General features: G+C 34.7%; 2 protein-coding genes and 1 long non-coding RNA gene across 6 annotated transcripts in view; 1 reads left to right on the top strand and 2 right to left on the bottom strand.

Annotated features, from left to right (window-relative positions):
- LOC117793295 (protein scalloped) overlaps nucleotides 1-3,785 on the bottom strand; it is a 36,329-nt gene extending 32,544 nt beyond the window's left edge. Inside the window, exons 1-2 of the mRNA XM_034633583.1 lie at nucleotides 3,390-3,785; nucleotides 2,030-2,380 (exon numbers count right to left, since the gene is read on the bottom strand). Coding sequence (XP_034489474.1) covers nucleotides 2,030-2,138 — 109 coding nt within the window. The 5' untranslated portion in view covers nucleotides 2,139-2,380; nucleotides 3,390-3,785. The remainder of the gene's footprint in view (nucleotides 1-2,029; nucleotides 2,381-3,389) is intronic.
- On the bottom strand, nucleotides 1,557-14,810 carry LOC117793296 (serine/threonine-protein phosphatase 2A activator). 2 transcript variants are annotated; one of them, XR_004618244.1, is made up of 3 exons: nucleotides 13,188-14,810; nucleotides 5,720-5,728; nucleotides 1,557-1,572 (listed from the first exon to the last, which is right to left on the bottom strand). XR_004618244.1 is itself a non-coding variant. In XM_034633584.1 (1 exon), the coding sequence occupies exon 1, from the start codon at nucleotides 14,719-14,721 to the stop codon at nucleotides 13,234-13,236; it is 1,488 nt and encodes a 495-aa protein (XP_034489475.1). In that variant the 5' UTR covers nucleotides 14,722-14,810; the 3' UTR covers nucleotides 13,009-13,233. The 2 variants fall into 2 exon arrangements, 1 of the variants encoding a protein (XP_034489475.1); XM_034633584.1 differs by lacking the exons at nucleotides 1,557-1,572; nucleotides 5,720-5,728 and having other exon boundaries at nucleotides 13,009-14,810.
- Nucleotides 4,598-16,370, top strand: LOC117793300. Of its 3 annotated transcripts, none has more exons than XR_004618246.1 (3): nucleotides 4,598-4,730; nucleotides 15,684-15,828; nucleotides 15,883-16,370. It is a non-coding gene; the product is annotated as an uncharacterized LOC117793300 (long non-coding RNA). The 3 variants fall into 3 exon arrangements; XR_004618247.1 differs by lacking the exon at nucleotides 4,598-4,730 and adding an exon at nucleotides 15,519-15,600; XR_004618245.1 differs by lacking the exon at nucleotides 4,598-4,730 and having other exon boundaries at nucleotides 15,558-15,828.
- The last annotated feature ends 667 nt before the right edge of the window (nucleotides 16,371-17,037 follow it).

Raw genomic sequence — 17,037 nt, 5'->3', positions numbered from 1 at the left:
ATCCCTGGTGTTTGACTGCCGTTTAAAGTCAGCTGTTCGTTCTGCGCTGAGTATGGCATAATTTTGCTTGAAAACTTAGCGAATGTTTGAATATCAGCCATTTGCAAAATACTGTCTATTAGACTAGTAATTAATATGCAGAAAATAGATCAAGGTATGTATAATATGGTTCAGAGTGCTTTAATTTGATTTGCTTTTGTTTCGTTTTTAATTTTGGGTTTTTGTAGGCACATGTTTTATATAAAACCTAAACTCAGCAGACTTGCGTTTCGGGGAGTAGATCTAGCAAGATTACGCCGGATTACCAAAACTGCTAATGTGGTAGTGTGTATTATTATGTATATTTTTTTTTAAATATAATTAACAACTTTTGAGCAATTTCGAAATTTTGTAATGTAATGTCGATGTGTATTTTAGTTCAATACTAATAGCTGTGTTCATGTTCTGTGGTGCATTACTTTTATACAAATAAAGATATAGAAAAAGTTGAGATAAAAAATTATTAACAGAAACATCTGGAATGCCCTTTTTCCTAAAAATACACATGTTTCAAATGTGCAATTATCCCAAAAAAGAACTGTTTTTCCATTACGATGGGCAAAAAAGATGAGGGCATGGTCAAACTAAAAAAAAATTGAAATTCTATTTAAGTCTAACTAACGTAAATCTAAAATTTAAAGGCTCTAACTTTAAAAATAGAGTTAATGCCGCATAAATCGAAATATCGCCCATAGTGCAACGGCCTTAGTGAAACAAGATGGAAAGGCTATTGTAGAGATACCGACTATGAGATACAAATGATAGAAAATAATAAAAGATAATGTTAATTACCAAAATCTTAAAATCGGTATCAAAATTCTAAAACAAACTTGATCTGCGTGAGTTATCACCTTTACCATACGGGAGCGGAGATGCTACAATTCAGCCTTACACTTATTGTTTACGTAACGGGTATACAAATTTATTCAATTAAATTAATCATTGGAATAAAAACAAAATTAATTAATTGAACAATCTGCATCTTTTTTTTATTTATGTCGAAAATTTGTATTTAAAATGGTCCATATAAACGTAGTAATCGATATTAAAATGATTTACATTGTCTGAAAGCTACTGAAAATGTCTGTAAATCTGAATACACTGTTTATTGAAATTAAGATCATCAAAATGTTGTTGTCTTACACATACTTTAATTATTGGGTTAAATCGGATTACTATATCTTATAGGTGCTATAGGATCAATCAGTCAAATATCAATCTTAAGTTGGACACTCTAAATAGATATTTTTCATAATACATGCAACATTTCAAATAATTTTAATGTAGTCTACATAATACAGATATATGTACAATGTGAATATACATAACTTTTGTACAAAAACATTTATGATTGAATGTGAGTAATCTTAATAAAATATTTTTTGTGATATTTTAATCGTTATAAATGATTTAAAAATAAATGAATCTAAAAATACTAGTATGACGGCAAAAACAGTTGGGAAATATTAATGTATTGCATCGACCTTACAGATATTTAATATTACCACTTAGATCTGGTATATATGTATATACATATATTTGATATATATACATATGAACAATGTTCATTGAACATGTGTAAGTGTATGTAGTTTCCAATATCCCTTTCCCAACAGCGCATACCCGGAAAGTAATACGAATCCATAAGAATACTTTCAATTTAATAATTACTACTTACAAATGTATGTATGCGTTCATACATATGTTAATACATACAAATTTGCGAACTAATGTTAAGGGTGGTCGGCTCTCTTATCCCCTCTCTTTTTTTTTTTTTTTGGATGCAGTCTTATTCAAATGAGATACGAAAAGAGCATGTGTATTTAACATACGTACGTACATTTGTAATTAAGAGAGGGGAAAGGTGAAGCGAGAAGAGTATAGAAGGAAGAAAGACAGAGAGAGAGAGAGAGAAGAGAGAGAAAGAGAAGAGAGAGAGAGAAGAGAGAGGGAGAGAGGGAGAGAGGGAGAGAGAAAGATAATAACGCACCTGCTTCTGGTTTGCCAACAACAGCGACGTCCAATTCGCTGTTGCTGAGATTGTTCTGCAATTGCAGCAGCCCCGTGCCGCAAGTGCTTGAGCTGGTGATGTTTTTCATGCAGCCAGTTTATATTTATGTTGTTTGTATTGTTTAGATAGATGTATATATATTATTAGGGCTCTGATGTCACACACACTATTAATTGTTGTTGTTGTTAATGCCGTTAACTGTTTTCACTGTTGTGCTTTTTTTTGTTATCAGAATTGATAACGTCCAACGCGTTGTACTTGGTACCGCGCTTTAAAGCACTTTCCTTGCTGCTTGCACTTCACACTGCTTTTTTTTTTGTTTCTTGGCAACTAGAAAATTTACAGAGATTTATGAAATGCCAGTTGGACAACTGAAGTTGAGATCCGTAAGCTAAGAGCGCACGCTGCTCTTGCTGCTGTTTCTCTGCGTGTGTTTGTATGTATGCCACGCCAGTGTAGGTATCCAAGCATGTGTATGTGCCTTTCAGGAGAAAAAAGGTGCAGCAGACACTGCGAGAACACAATTGTAAGAGAAAAAAAAGGAGCGACGCGTCGCGACGCTTTCTGCACATTTTCTCTTGTACTTCTGCGAGCCGAACTTATGTATGTATGAAGACGTGCATAATTGAAGCTTCTGCTCAAAGCGCTGTTTGTTCTTCTCTTGTGTTTGTTATTGTTTTGTTTGATCCACGCCACGCATTGAGTGTCTTTTTGATAGATTTGTTGTTATTCTTTTGGGCGAGTGCAGTTACATATTTGTGCATGTATTGTGTGCAAAATACTTACAAACATACATACATGTGTGCGTATTTCTCAAGTTGTGGATCCACACATAAGCCATGCAAACTTATCTTTGAGTGTCGTTTGTATGAGTGTTTTTTATACATACGCATGTATGAATGTATTAGCACACAAACACATACAGAACAAGCGATCCTAATTGAATGAAATCTTAAATTTTTTTTGATCTTATGTTTGTTTCATTTTGATTAGTTTAGCTGACAAAGGAAGCAATTGGAATAAGAGAGCGGTGGCGCCTCCTTTTGGCAGCGATCGTGCGAAAGAAGAACAACAACACAACATGGCCAGAAAAAACACGCGCAACAACTAAATTTAACTGAATGAGCACATGCACAAACATACATACAAATGTAAATACAAAATTAAAAAAAAAAAAAAAAACACGAAACAGCAGCAAGTAATCAAATCTTATACACAAATGATATTTTCAGTTAAGCAACACTTAAATTATTGCAGAAACACAACACAGCAGAAAAATTAACAGAAAACACGACAGAAAAAAAAAAAACAAATAATACACAACTATGTATGTACATACATAAAATAAAATACAAGTACAAACACACACTCGCACACTCGCGCACACGTACACAAATAAACGAAAAGAGTCGCACGGCGAGTGAAGAGTGGGTGGGGGTAGAAGCGCGCAACGATGACGACAACGAAAAAATCGCGGAAACACTGCGAAACACGCAACGCGCAGAAGCGAGAGAAACTCATCGACTGAATCTGAATCAATACAAAGAACGACAGTAGCTCGCTCGCTGCTCGCTGCTCGGACTGACTGAGTGGCTGGCTGGCTGGCAACGGGGCTCCGTGTCTCGGCTCTGCTGTTGCTGCCTGTTTGACTGGCTGGTTGGCTAGCTGGCTCAGCCTGTTTCTGTGTATAGTTTGCTAACACACAAACGATGACAACCACAACCGCACAATGTGATCAAGCCCCAACGCAATACAACACACACACACAAAACAACAACAAAACTGAAACGTGCACTCATACATAGTCATACACTCTGGCAGAGCTAGCGCTCTCTTCATTCTTCTTTTGCCTGTTGGTTATACGTGTGAGTGTGACTAATACAGCGTTGAGAGCCGAACTACGCTCATCAGGGCTGCCAATTTCGCTTTTTTCCCCGTCAAATCTGGACATTTGGAAGGCCAACTGCGGGACAAATTTGTAAATTGCGGAAAGAGGGAATTCTGGATTTTTGTTTAGAAATGTTCTTGGATTTTCTCCGCTTTTTTATTTCGCCACCGGTTACATAAAAAGTATGAAAAACTAGCAGGTTCGTCATTATTTTTGTTGTCTATATTTGCCAATTGAGCTTAGTAAAAGTATCGGGATCCGTGGCGTGACAAATTATAAATACTGCCACAATTGGGAAGTGCCCAAAAAGTACCTACGCATAGTAGGTACAAAAGGTACCTACAATACCGATTACGTTGACGATTTTGTCGAATTGGACAAAATAATGGATGCTCTATAGATAAATAAAAATGGTTTTTAGCAGCTACCTGTATTTTGTATCACAATTTCAACTATTTTTCGGATGCCTTCCCACCAGAAGAGCTAATTTTTCTTCTAAAAAGTTGGCAGCACTGACGCTCGTTGCCGTTTGCCGCTCATTTACTTTGCGCTCAATTTCGCTCACTTGTTGTTGACGCGGCCAGGGCCTAGAGAACACCAACAAAATCACACAGATACATGAGCTTAAATCTGTGTGTGTGTGTTTATGTCGTTGAGTTGTTGTGTATTTGTAAAGAAAAGCAAAGTATCAGCCAGAGTCGACAGTGGCGCTGTGTTGCTTGGCGGAGAGAGAGGGAAGGGGCAGCATTTTGCATCTTTACCCAAAACAGGCAAAAGACTTCACAAAAGCAGGTAGGCCAACTACATACACAAATATTACAAATATATATATATATATATATATATAAATATATACTGTATATATATATATATATATATATATATGGGGCAGGTTCGATTCAAGTTACACTCAGTACGTAGTACGTACCTATAGTTGGAAAAAAAATTATATCACCAATATGATAGTTTATTTTTTAGATCGAAAAACTTATATTTGGGGCTTCAATTTTTTGTTAAACATATTATTTAGTATATCTCATGTATAAAAAATGTATTAAGTTTCATTTAAAATTTTGGTCAATAATATACAAAAAAAAATAATGGCATGCAACTTTCATAATACGTTTTCATATCAGTTAGATTTAATTCATTATTGCGAAAAGGATTTGAATTTGGATTTTTTATTTTAATGAGATGAGATTATAGCATAAATAAATATACATTTGTATACATACATATGTAAATATGTAGAAGACAGTGCTGGGACCGATATTTTCGAAATCGATTTTAAATCGATTTGTAATTCTATTTTGGGGAAAAAATCGATTATTTGAAACAGTCGATTATGTAAAAAATTTGAAAAAGAACCGGTTCTTTTTTTTCCGGCCCATAGATTTTTTTTTTACCGGTGGACACAATGTCTGATTGCATTTTCTTTGTATGAAATGAAAACTCTGTAGGTTATTTGCTTAGTGGTTGTATGAAATGAAAACTCTATAGGTTATTTGCTTATTTTTTTTGTTTTTGTTGAACTAGATTTATTCATTACAAAGCCTAGTTTCTATATTCTCGTCATACGAATTAAGCGAGCTTTAATTCTTTAGTCATATAATTTGTATCCGTGTTTTTTAATTTATAATTATGTTATTATTTTCCTTTGTTTTTTTATTGTTGTTATAAATGATGAACTGGAACTAAAATATATTCTTCAATTAAGAAAAAAAATATAGTGAAAACAAACAATTTAAGACATTTTCTCAAAAAAAAAATTTAATTGGTCCTAGTATATGAAGTCACAGGTTGTTCTGATTAATTGACAATTAACTACAAAAAATGGATAAATTTGATGACTGGGGCAAAAATGAAGTGGCAATAATTTGTTAGAGCACAATAGAATTAGAATAGAATGGTACAGGTGGAGAGCTTTTTAGCGTTAAAATCTACATACATACATATGTATGTACAGTGGGTCCCAGCTAAATTGACCAGCTTAATTGATTAAATGAATTAATCTTTTAATATAAGAAGATATAAATAAAATTTAAACTCAGCATTGGTTTGTAGCAGGAATTAAAACCGTAATCGAAACCGAAAACTTTAACCGGTATTAACCGATATTCAAATTAACCGAATTTCGTAACCGTTAAAAGATTGTTATTATACCGAAACCGAACATTTTTAATTTCAAATTTTTTGTTAGTTTTTAATCATCGCATTTCAAACTACAGTCAATCTAAATCGAGTGGCGTTTACTGAGCAAAGACCATACAGTTATGCTTCTGTAACTGGAACTTCCATAAGTCAAATATCTACACGTGCATTAAGTGCAGTTACTGATTTTTGATTTTTTTAGTTTTCTGTAACTTGTAAAAAAGTTAAAAGTGCTCAGTTTGAAATGTATATAAAATGTATGTATGCTTTCTTTTAATACACAAAAAAAAAAAAAAAAAATTACATTAGTCGAAGTTTCTATAAGTTGAACTTTTCTTTGGATAAAAGTGATTCGAGTAAGGAAAGTTCGACTGTAATTTGTATTTTAAATTTTAATGTTGAACTTTTTAGATATATCTTTTTTGGAATATAAAACAAGAATATTTTTTTTTCAAAGTATTCATGTTTTTTTTTTTTTACTTACAACTAATTTTAAAATAAATTTGTTATATCCAAATGGTATTTCGAAACCGAAGTATACAAAGAAAAATACATCATTATACATAGAAAGATAAAATAATCCGACGTTCGTTTAGGTTTAATGTTTAATCATTTTCATTTTATTTTTTAGTATATAAAGTATTTCTGAAATATAGTACGCAATAAAAACAAAACTGTAGCTATAATGTAGTGGGTTAAATAAGCTGTGCGCCACTGTATATTTAGAGAATCTTACTTGCAAACACACATACATATGTACATACGAGTTCGAATGAAGTTAGCAAGCAAGTTTAACAACTACTAGATATGTTTGTATGTATGTACGTGTGTGCATACGGACATATATCTGCATATGTGTGAAAGTATGAATGCGTTTTCTATGTTTTATTTCTTGCATGTATTGTGGGTACTGTCACACGACCGACAACACTGACATGTGTGTGCTTTGCCTTTGTTGTAACGCTGCAGCGCTGCTGCTGTTGCCGTTGCTGTTGCAACGCTTTTGGCTGTCCGAGAGTCGTTTGTCGTCAGCTGAATAAGAAGAAGAAGACGAAGCTGCTGTGCAGGTGAAGGCACTGTCAGAGATGGGGAAGCACAAAACTGGTCGTTGTTGTTGTAGCGCTGGGCACCCAGCCAGTTGGCCAACTGATGATGCAGCAAATGAGCGGATAAGGCGTCTGATCTTGTCGCTTATTGTTAGAAAGGAACAAGTTTTTTTTTTCAGTTTCTTTCGATTTTCCCCATTTTCTCAACAGCGTCAGACTCAACTTTGCATTGGTGTGACGTTCGCTGTGGCCTGAGCTTACGCGCATGCGTGTGTGAGATTATGAGAGAATTGGGAGAGAGCCAGCGAGGAGGTAGAGAGTGAGCGAGAAAAGGAAGAGAAAGAGAGAGAGTAAGACTAAGAGCGCCAAGTAGGGCGTAATAACAGCGACGCTCTTTGGCGTCCAAAAAGCTCTCACGTGTTGTTGTTCACCAGCTGAATGAGATCGCTTAAAATCGCTGTGCAGCTAACAGCGGTACTGTTAGTTAACAGACATTTTTGAAATATTTCTACCATGACTGTGCCAACGAACAGCGGCAACAGAAACAGAGAACAACAACAACAGCGGTTAACTTCTGCATGCCAATTGCTGACGTTGAGTTGTTGCTCGTACATATATCTATACGAGTATCTGTGTACGTGTTATGTGCATGTGTGCTTTTATAATTGTTGTTAATGTGTGTGTGTGCGTTTGTTAGTATGCTGACTTACTTATTTTGTTAAACTCACTCACGTGTTGTCTTTGTTGTCTTGTATGTACTTACATCCCAGTGGAGTCACTAAACAAAAACTTTCTTACACAAATTTCTACTCTTAGACTAGAGATGGGCACGGCCCTTTCGCGCTTCGTAGCTCGCGGGCCTCTTCCAAAAAGCCACAAACTTAGGGCCTACAAATAGTAAACAAAAAGCCTGGTAATTTGTAGATTTTTGCGATATCTCAAGAAAAAACAAAGAACCGTGATGAAAATCTAAATTAAATCAATATCTATAGTTAATTTCCAAAAAAAAAGTTTTTCCACATTTTTGTATCAAACAAGTTTATCGTCTTAAAAATTCAAGAAAGCATATCATAAAAATACAATTTTTGGGTGGCAATGAACATACCCAGCAGTTCCAGACCTCGAGGAAAAGTTGTGGAATTCATGTGGATTTGTCCCTAATCGATAGGGAAACCTTGTGGACATTGTATAAAAAAAGTTGTTGACTTTAACATTGTGAGTTCCTAGGAACGAGGACGGAGCAAACCTCCCTAGGTATTCCCTAAGGCTTTCCTCACATAAAACATTAAGGACTCCTCGTGGAACTCTGCCGTGAAATCCCTAAGCATTAAAGTGAAAAAAAAAAAATATTTAAAACTTTTTGCTTTTTTTTTTATATTGTTTTTTTGTTTGGTTTTTTAATTTTGTATTTTATAATTATAAACTACATGTATGATACTTTAACAACGGGCAAATATTTATTTAAGTTATTTTTATTCACTCGGCCTAAAATTTCTCGGCTAACAATAATGTATAAATTGACTCAAATTTTAAAGTGAGAACGAGCAGCGGCCAGTTGACGCTGGCAGAATTATTACAAAACTAACAATGAAAGGTCAAGAAATGACAACAACATCAGGGACAACGTTAGGGACAATCAAGCAAAGGGACATTTAGTTCTGCTGGAACATAACAACACCTTGGTCATTGAGGGTTTTTCGCAATTGTATGTATATCAGAATGTATGTATATATTCTTGATCGCAATATTCTTTAACCCTGCCTGTCAGATCCGCACAGAGTTGTATTTTAAAGACATCAAAAAGCAATAACAAATTTAGAAACTTCGACCTTTTATTGCTTGAAAACTATTTTTAATATATTCCAATAGTTTTACCATTCATCGAACAATATTAAAGATTCAGAAATATCAGAAATTTGATTTATCGAAATTATTTGCGGAGACACAATTAAAGCCCTACATGAGTGCACACTAAACAAAAAATTATCCCATATTTTTCTAACAAATCACGTGATACACATAACACTATCAATCCTCACAATGTCTGTACAATGACTTTGTTTAAAAACTCATTCATGAGTATGAGTCTATTATCCAGTCAAGTCATAATTCAAAGCTTTTCTTTGCTTAAAAAACCTTTAAAAACAAAAAAAAAACTTTCTTACTAAAAGTTGATTCATGACCGATCGGTCAGCTAAGACAGCTATATGATATAGCCGTCCGATTTGAACGAACTTCAGCCAGGATGGACAAAACCAAGATAAATGCATATCTATCAGTTTGGTAAAGATATCTCAAAAACCAAAAAACTTTTTCATACCAAGACATAATTTTTCATTAAGCTATATGATATAGTGGACCGATTTTAACCAAATTTGGTCAGGATGTATAATACCAGCCCAGATGCATATTCCATCAGCTTGGTTTCGATATCTCAACAAACAAAAAACTTTTTCATACTAAAACTTCATTTTCGATGTATCGATTATATGGCAGCTATATGATATAGTGGTCCGATCCAAAAATAAAAACAAGCTTGATCTGTCTATGGTATTCAGGAACCTACATATCAAGTTTGAAGTTTCCAGCTTTTATGGTATCTTAGATCGACTCGATCAAGCAGACGGACATGGTTCAATTGACTCGGCTGTTGATCCTGATCAAGAATATATATACTTTGGGGGGTCTGCCACGCCACCTTCTGCCTGTTACATACATTCTGCCAAATACATTATACCCTTTTTTGCTCGGGGAATAAAAAGCTAAATTGGCAACAGTGGAGCAGTCTTCACTACGGCTGCTCTCTTTTGGGGGTCATGCTTTTGACAGTATGCTTGCAAACGTCGTTTGGTATCTCTTTTTAGCGCTTGCCGAAAGAGCCTAATACTGTTTTGGCCCCTCACCAAATCGGAGGACGTAACCTAATTTGATTTTCGTAACAGTATGAGAGCACACCATACGAAATGACTTGAGCCACACGACTGCTTAGCTTCGAGTCAATGAATCCTATAAATAAATAACTCATAAGGAATTAAAATAATTATTTGAAAACAAAAATTAGTCGTTTTAAATGTGTGCACAGTGTGATTTCTGACTGTTAACTCGATTTAGTGTGAGCTTGTACAGGGCTCTAGACACAATAAACGGTTGCCATAATTTCATTTCAAATTTTAAACTATTAGTTTATTTGATACAAAATAAAGAATTCTTTTACAGTGTATTTAATGCTATTTTATTCAATTTCAAAGCAAAATTAAGAAACATAACATAGCTACCATCATTTTTGATCAAATTCGAGTCTCCTTTCAGTCATACTGTTGTCATACTTTTGTCGTGAGAAAAGGGTACTCTATTCTCGACCTCTTGAAGAGCTGGTTTTTAACCAGATTTTCTGATCAGCTTCGACTTATATTTGAATCAAATTTGCAATCATTTAAGAGTCTTTTTTCAAAGAATCATTTCAAGCATATGAATGAGTCATTTTTTGTCTTTTCGCTAGCGCGCATAAGTTAGTTCTTTTTTTAATAATCAAAAGAGCTCAAAAATAGACTCATCCTGGTGATATTTGCTACAACGATCTTCAATATGCTTGCTGGGATATGACATTGTATCCATATACATACATATGTATGTATACAGAAGTAGACACATTCGTGTCCAATGGCGACAGCAAACGAAACGATTCTTTAGAATTGTAGTACACTCTGCAATTGGATAATTAACTACTTATTAAAGACCCATCTCTGCGGTTCTGTAACTGGGTCTTACTATGAGTTTCCTATCGTCTAAATACATGTATAATATATAGATGTACACACACTATAAGTGAATACATTTCATAGTTTAAATCTTTCGACAGTGAATTCCCAAACAATTTGTTCAAAGAATTTGCTGATACTTAATATGATATGAATATATTGTTTGCTGTGCCAACAATTTAGCTTGTCAGTGTAATTATGTTTATTGTAGTTGGTGAGTAGATTTTCATAGTCTGCTTCTAAAGTATCTGTAAGTTCAGATGTATCTGTATCTCATTAAGAGACGTGTTCTTGTTATTCGAAAGCAATTAACAATGAAAAACAAAAGGGTAAAAGCAAAAAATTAGCAAACAATCGGAAATCTGCAAACATGCGCTGGTCACACAGGGAAATGGACATCTGTATCTTGACTTATGTACAAGCTAGCCAGAGTGCGTATGCGCCTCCTTTGTATGTATGTATCTATGTGTGTATGTGTGTACGTGCAGTTTATCAGCTGCCATAACAATGATGTGCTGTTCTTTATGGACTTCACATTTTGTGTGAAAAGCAAAGAAGCGACAGTGACAGTGGAAATACAATAACAATAACAGTAACAATAATAACAACGGCTAGCATATCGACATCAAGAACAACAACAACAACAACAACACCAACTACAATAATAATAATAATAATAATAACAAGTTGCGTGAGACGACAACACAAGCTACATACATATGTATGTCCGTCTGTACGTCTGTATATGTATATTAGTGTGTGTGCGCTCGTGTTTTTGTAGAAATTAATAAGTTCCAGTTAAAGACCAACTGAATCATTTGTTGTCGCACAATCAGACAAGCAAACATAAAGCACAGATGAACACAAGCACACTCACAAAAAACAGCTGCGAATTTTTTATGCTAGAGCTAAAGCAAGCGAATGAGCAGGCTTGAGAATGAGAGATGGAGAAAAAGATAGATATAGAGAGAAGACGAATACTAAGATACTTAGAAATACATACAAACACAGGCGTGTGCATGATAATACGAACAGCATATTTTTGCCCAACAACGATAATTCATATGATACACATTAATCGATTATTTTTATCAAAATTAGCTATTTAAATGTATCTTCGATTAATTAAATCGATTATATGCTCAAAAAATCTAATCACAATTTTTGCGTAAAAGCAATATAAAAATTTTGCTATTGGCACTGAAAAGAGGAACAGGTTGACCACCAAATTATTGTCCAAATTACTGTTCCTCAATTCCCTATTAAATAATCATCATTTTGTGCACTTTTATTTATTTGTTAAGTGTTGCCATTTCACAATATCAGTTGTAACAATACCAAAAATGGAAAAATTGGTGCAAATTAAAAACAAATTATTAAATTAATCGTTTGTCATTTTTATTCGATTAAATGAGATTAGTAATCGCTCGGCTTAAATTAATCATATGATTCAATAACCGATTAATGAAATTTTTTTGCCATCACTATTTCTAACTTCTCTCTAAGAATTTGTAAAGTATTTTATATAAGCTATTCAAATACATATTTTATAATCCTGATACATTTTTTGGAATAACTTAAAAAATGTTGGGGTCGAAAATAAGGTACAAAAAGATTCGATATTCAGATTCAGATATTCGATTCAGATCATTTAGGCCTATCTGGACTTTATAGAAGCTATATAAAAGAGGCAGTATGACTTTTTAGATAAAATAAAATAATTTCTTTGTGCATTTCTTAATTATATAAAACATGTCTGAAATTAATAATTTTTTGCAAAATTCGAAACTAATTTGTGCCAGTCAATTTTTGTATTCAAAAAAATTAAATGACATTTAAGAAACTGACATTTTAAACGGTTGTTTTAAAAAGCAATTCTCTAGAGATTGGTGAAATACACCTTATAGTAATCAATAGACCAATGACATTTAATATGAAGAAGCCTCCTAATTATTTCCGATAATGTTCGCCCATCTGGACTTTATAGAAAGAAGCGGCATCTGCAAGTGTCATATTTTTTAGGTTCCCCGTTTTCTTTTCATTATTTTGAGCAATTTCTGATCCAAGCCTCTTTCACATCTTTCTTATTAAGCCGTTCATTCAATAAAATCAAAATAATGGAAAGGTGTTCTTATAATTTTGCGCACCGGTGTGGATATGTATGTTGATTGCGATTTATCACACCCAAGGAGAGTCGATGTTGCTTAATTGTTGTCTTAATAAGTGAATACACAGGAACTGAAATTATTACATTCGAATAATATGTACATTAATGTAGAAAGTACGTATGTATATATGTTAATATGTAGCATGTAATCGACGGTCCTCTCAGAACACTTCCTAAATGCTGTAGTACGATAGGGTTGTGTTACTTTGGCTCGAGTTGTCTATACGCAACAGTTCATTCAACTGGCGAGTGTCATAGTTCGAGTCGCCCGATTCCAAGTTCGTTCCAGAGTCAAGTACCGTCTTTATCGAGTGGCCCATCGACGATGTCTTCCTCGCTAGCGAATAGTGATAATAATGTGGACGTCGCAGCGGTGTAACATTTGTATCGTCGGTGTAATCACTCAATTTACGTGGATCCTGAAAGCCTAAGAATACATCTGTGTCCAGACTGTTGTGTCGACTCACAGGTGGATTTACCGGCAATTCATTCTTTTGAAAATCATGACCCTTCTGCTTTTCTTTCTTTTGCTCTTCCTTATCCTCCTCAATGATGGCCTCCTCATCGTGTTGGGAGGACGATGAAGTTGCCTGTTTGGGAAATTTACCCAGATAAGCCCGCTGTAAGACTTCCGAAGGCTGACGATTAAATGACATCATTTCGCTAAAGATGAGATCCTGTACAATGTAAAAGTCATTTAAGATATTCTTGAGAAATGTCCGCATTAGGCCAGAGTAGGCATCCGGCCAGTTCGAAAGCGAGAGAACGCACCACAGTTGATACGAGTGGACGCCAAGTGGTGCATCCTGCATTGTCTTCTGGAGATAATCAAGGCTGCTGAGCAACATATAATCCCGTCGATGGGCCACCATTATCTCCGGCATCTCCCATTGTGGTGGTGTAAAGGGCGCTTCGTGACACAGCTGGGCGCAACCCCACAGATAGGGCAAAACGTTGCGATTATCGATGATATTGTTATCGAAATTATGGGCCGATAAGCGATAGAACAGAATGATACGACGCACGAGATCCAAATAGCGCTGATAAAGCAATAGGGCTGCAGCTACCGTGTCCACACTTTGCAGGATGCCCGACTTGAAAAGGCCGCATAGGTAGAATAGGAACATTAGCTCATTTCCTGGACCATAATCGTAATTTTTCAAGCTTCCAAAAGCGCGCGTCAGATACTGGGCCAATTCATTAATGTGCTTGCAGTGGGGTTTCACCTGCTGTTCAAGTATGGAAAAGACTTTCTCTTGCACCTGTAGCAACCAGTGACGGAAAGCGCGATGGCATTTATGACGTAGCGAATTCGTTGAATCCATTGAATCCATCTTGGTCTCACCCACACAGCGGAGCAGTCCCTGACCCACGCCCAACGGATGATGCTCATAGATAAGCCGTTCCAGCCAATTGAAGATTTTGCACAACTTCTGCATTCGCGTCGTGATAATATAACCGCCCCCTTGTCGATAGCCCTGTATGGCCATGCTTGTATTGTTAATGTAGGCAACCAGATCATAGTATGCTCGAGAACGCTTCCAATTGCTCAGATCCTCTGGACTGTGTAGACGTTTTGTATAGATTCGTTGTGCAAACGTCGATGCCTTTATGGCATCTGCAGTTGGCTCAGTTACCTCGTACATATCTTTTTTGCTCATTTCGAATTGTATTTATGTGATTTTATGATGATTTGTGATTTTGATTTCAGTTAACTTGTGTGTGAAGTGATAGATTCGATTGATGAAACAATGCTTCGTTTCTTGTCTACATACTTTTATTCAAAATTAAATTCATTTGTGCTCTACAAATTTGTAATTTTAAATTTTACGATTAGCAAGCAATGCTTTCAAATGTCAACAAAAACTGTTAAGAGATTTCAGAAAATGTAAAATGTATGCATTAAATTAAGCACTTTTTTTGAATTCGTTGATTATATAAAACATTTCTAAAATACAATTTTTTTTTTATTATTCAAAATTAATTTGTGGCAATTGAGTTTTGTGATTAAATAATAAATAAAATGTCTTACATTTAAGAACGGTTGTCTTAAAAAGTATAGTTTTTCCTATATAATGTGAAACTTGAATGTTTAAGCATCTTTTTTGTGAAGTGCAACCCGACTTTAACATTTCCAATTGGATCCGTTAAGATTTCCTATAGCTACCATCTTTATTTTCATTTACCATATACTGTTGCACTGTAATAATAAAATCTTTATGATTGATTTAAATGAGATCTCTACTTGATTTTATTTAGGTTATGTGTGGTTCTGTATGCCTTGCTGAATGCTACCTGGTTGTTCAGACATTATAGCCGTAATCAGTCGCAAATAAACACACACAGTCGAGAGAAGAAAACTTCTCTCTGTCCGCTATCGCAATAGACGGCTCTCGGGTGCGTGTCTTGGTCAAAGCTTGCACTCAGATTGTAGAAAGAATCGAAATATAGATTATAGACGTACGACAGTCGCTCAATAAGTTTATGCCCGTAACCATAACATACTATATGAGAGTCAGCAGAAGCTACGATTTAGAAAGGTTCGTTTTGCGTGTAGGGTATTCAATTGATAAAGCTCTTAAGATACTGATCTACATATGTATATTAATTCATGATTCAATAGATTTATTAAATAAAAAATGAGAAATCCGCTGTGGTTCATCTTCTGGCTGATCATACTGTTGTGTGTATCCTTAATTGTCGCGTTTCTCGGCGCTTTTTTCTACATTTGGATGTATCTGTTGTCCCAATGCTGCGTTTGCTTTCGGGTAAGTTCTGATTTATCCAGATTTCGTATTCCTTATTTTAACCTTTTCTCTCAGAGTGTTGCAGATTTCTTTTTGAAGTGCGCCCAGTTTCCAGGTTATTGTTGTGCAGCCATGTTAAACTGTCAATCGTTGTGTTAATCGGATCTAAACATCGTCTCAAATTCGATGACTTCAACCCACAATCTTGGCCGTTCCTGACGACAGCGAGTGCAAGAGTATGTCTTATTACTTTTGCATTTTAAAATTGGCCACACTTACACCTACACCAATATATATGCATGTATGTATGTACGTACGAGTGCCACGTAATCAGCTAAAGCTGCCAAACAGATTAGCTGTTAAGATAACGTGCAGCGGGCTTTAACTCGTAACACCCATGGCACACACACTCAAACACATTAATACTCACATACCCCTTGTACTATACGTATGCATTCAAAATAGATAAAAATCCATCCAAATGAGCTGGATATTGTTGTTATGTTAGCTTGTTCATTTGTTGATTGATTTTAAATAAACTATACTTGAGCATTATTATTTTGTATTTCTTTTCGAGAAAGCTTTTTTAAATAATCAGAGCTTTTAAAAGATAAAGCTTTCTCTCTACGTTTATTGTAGAACAGTAAGTTAGGAGAAGTAAAACGAAATAATAAATTAATTTGAGCTGTAACCGCCAATATGAGCATAGCCTACGAATCCCACTGTAAGCTTCCGGAGTTTTCCGTATTAACACAAACAAAACAAAAAAAAACTTTTCCGCTGATCCCATTGATTTAAATACTGATTTATTCGGAATTCAGCTAGTATGCTGTTTACAGAGAGATAGAAGTATGAAACTCGGTTAATCTTAACAAGTTTGAATACAATTTGTACGCGTTAATGCCATTGTAAAGGGTATAAAAGAGTACATAATAAAAATTATAAATTAAGACTGTACAGTGTACACATTTAATCTACAATCGTATGACAACTTTCAAGTTAGTTTCAATGACATCATCACCTTATCAACATTTATGCAGTAACTTTCACTCAATGAATTCTATATTCTAATCGATATTTTCACTATAAAACTTATTCTTTAGATAAAGTATTCATAAACCAAAAAAAAATACTAATAGAATAAATATTGTCATTTAAGCTGAATTCAATATTTATTTATATTAATTCCGAATTAACACTTTTTCACATTCTTATCATTTTGGAATTAAC

The sequence above is a fragment of the Drosophila innubila genome, chromosome X (genome assembly GCF_004354385.1).
Source record: "Drosophila innubila isolate TH190305 chromosome X, UK_Dinn_1.0, whole genome shotgun sequence".
Classification (NCBI taxonomy): domain Eukaryota; kingdom Metazoa; phylum Arthropoda; class Insecta; order Diptera; family Drosophilidae; genus Drosophila; species Drosophila innubila.
The sequence above is the reverse complement of the archived record's forward strand: the minus strand, read 5'-3'. Positions and strand labels throughout refer to the sequence as shown.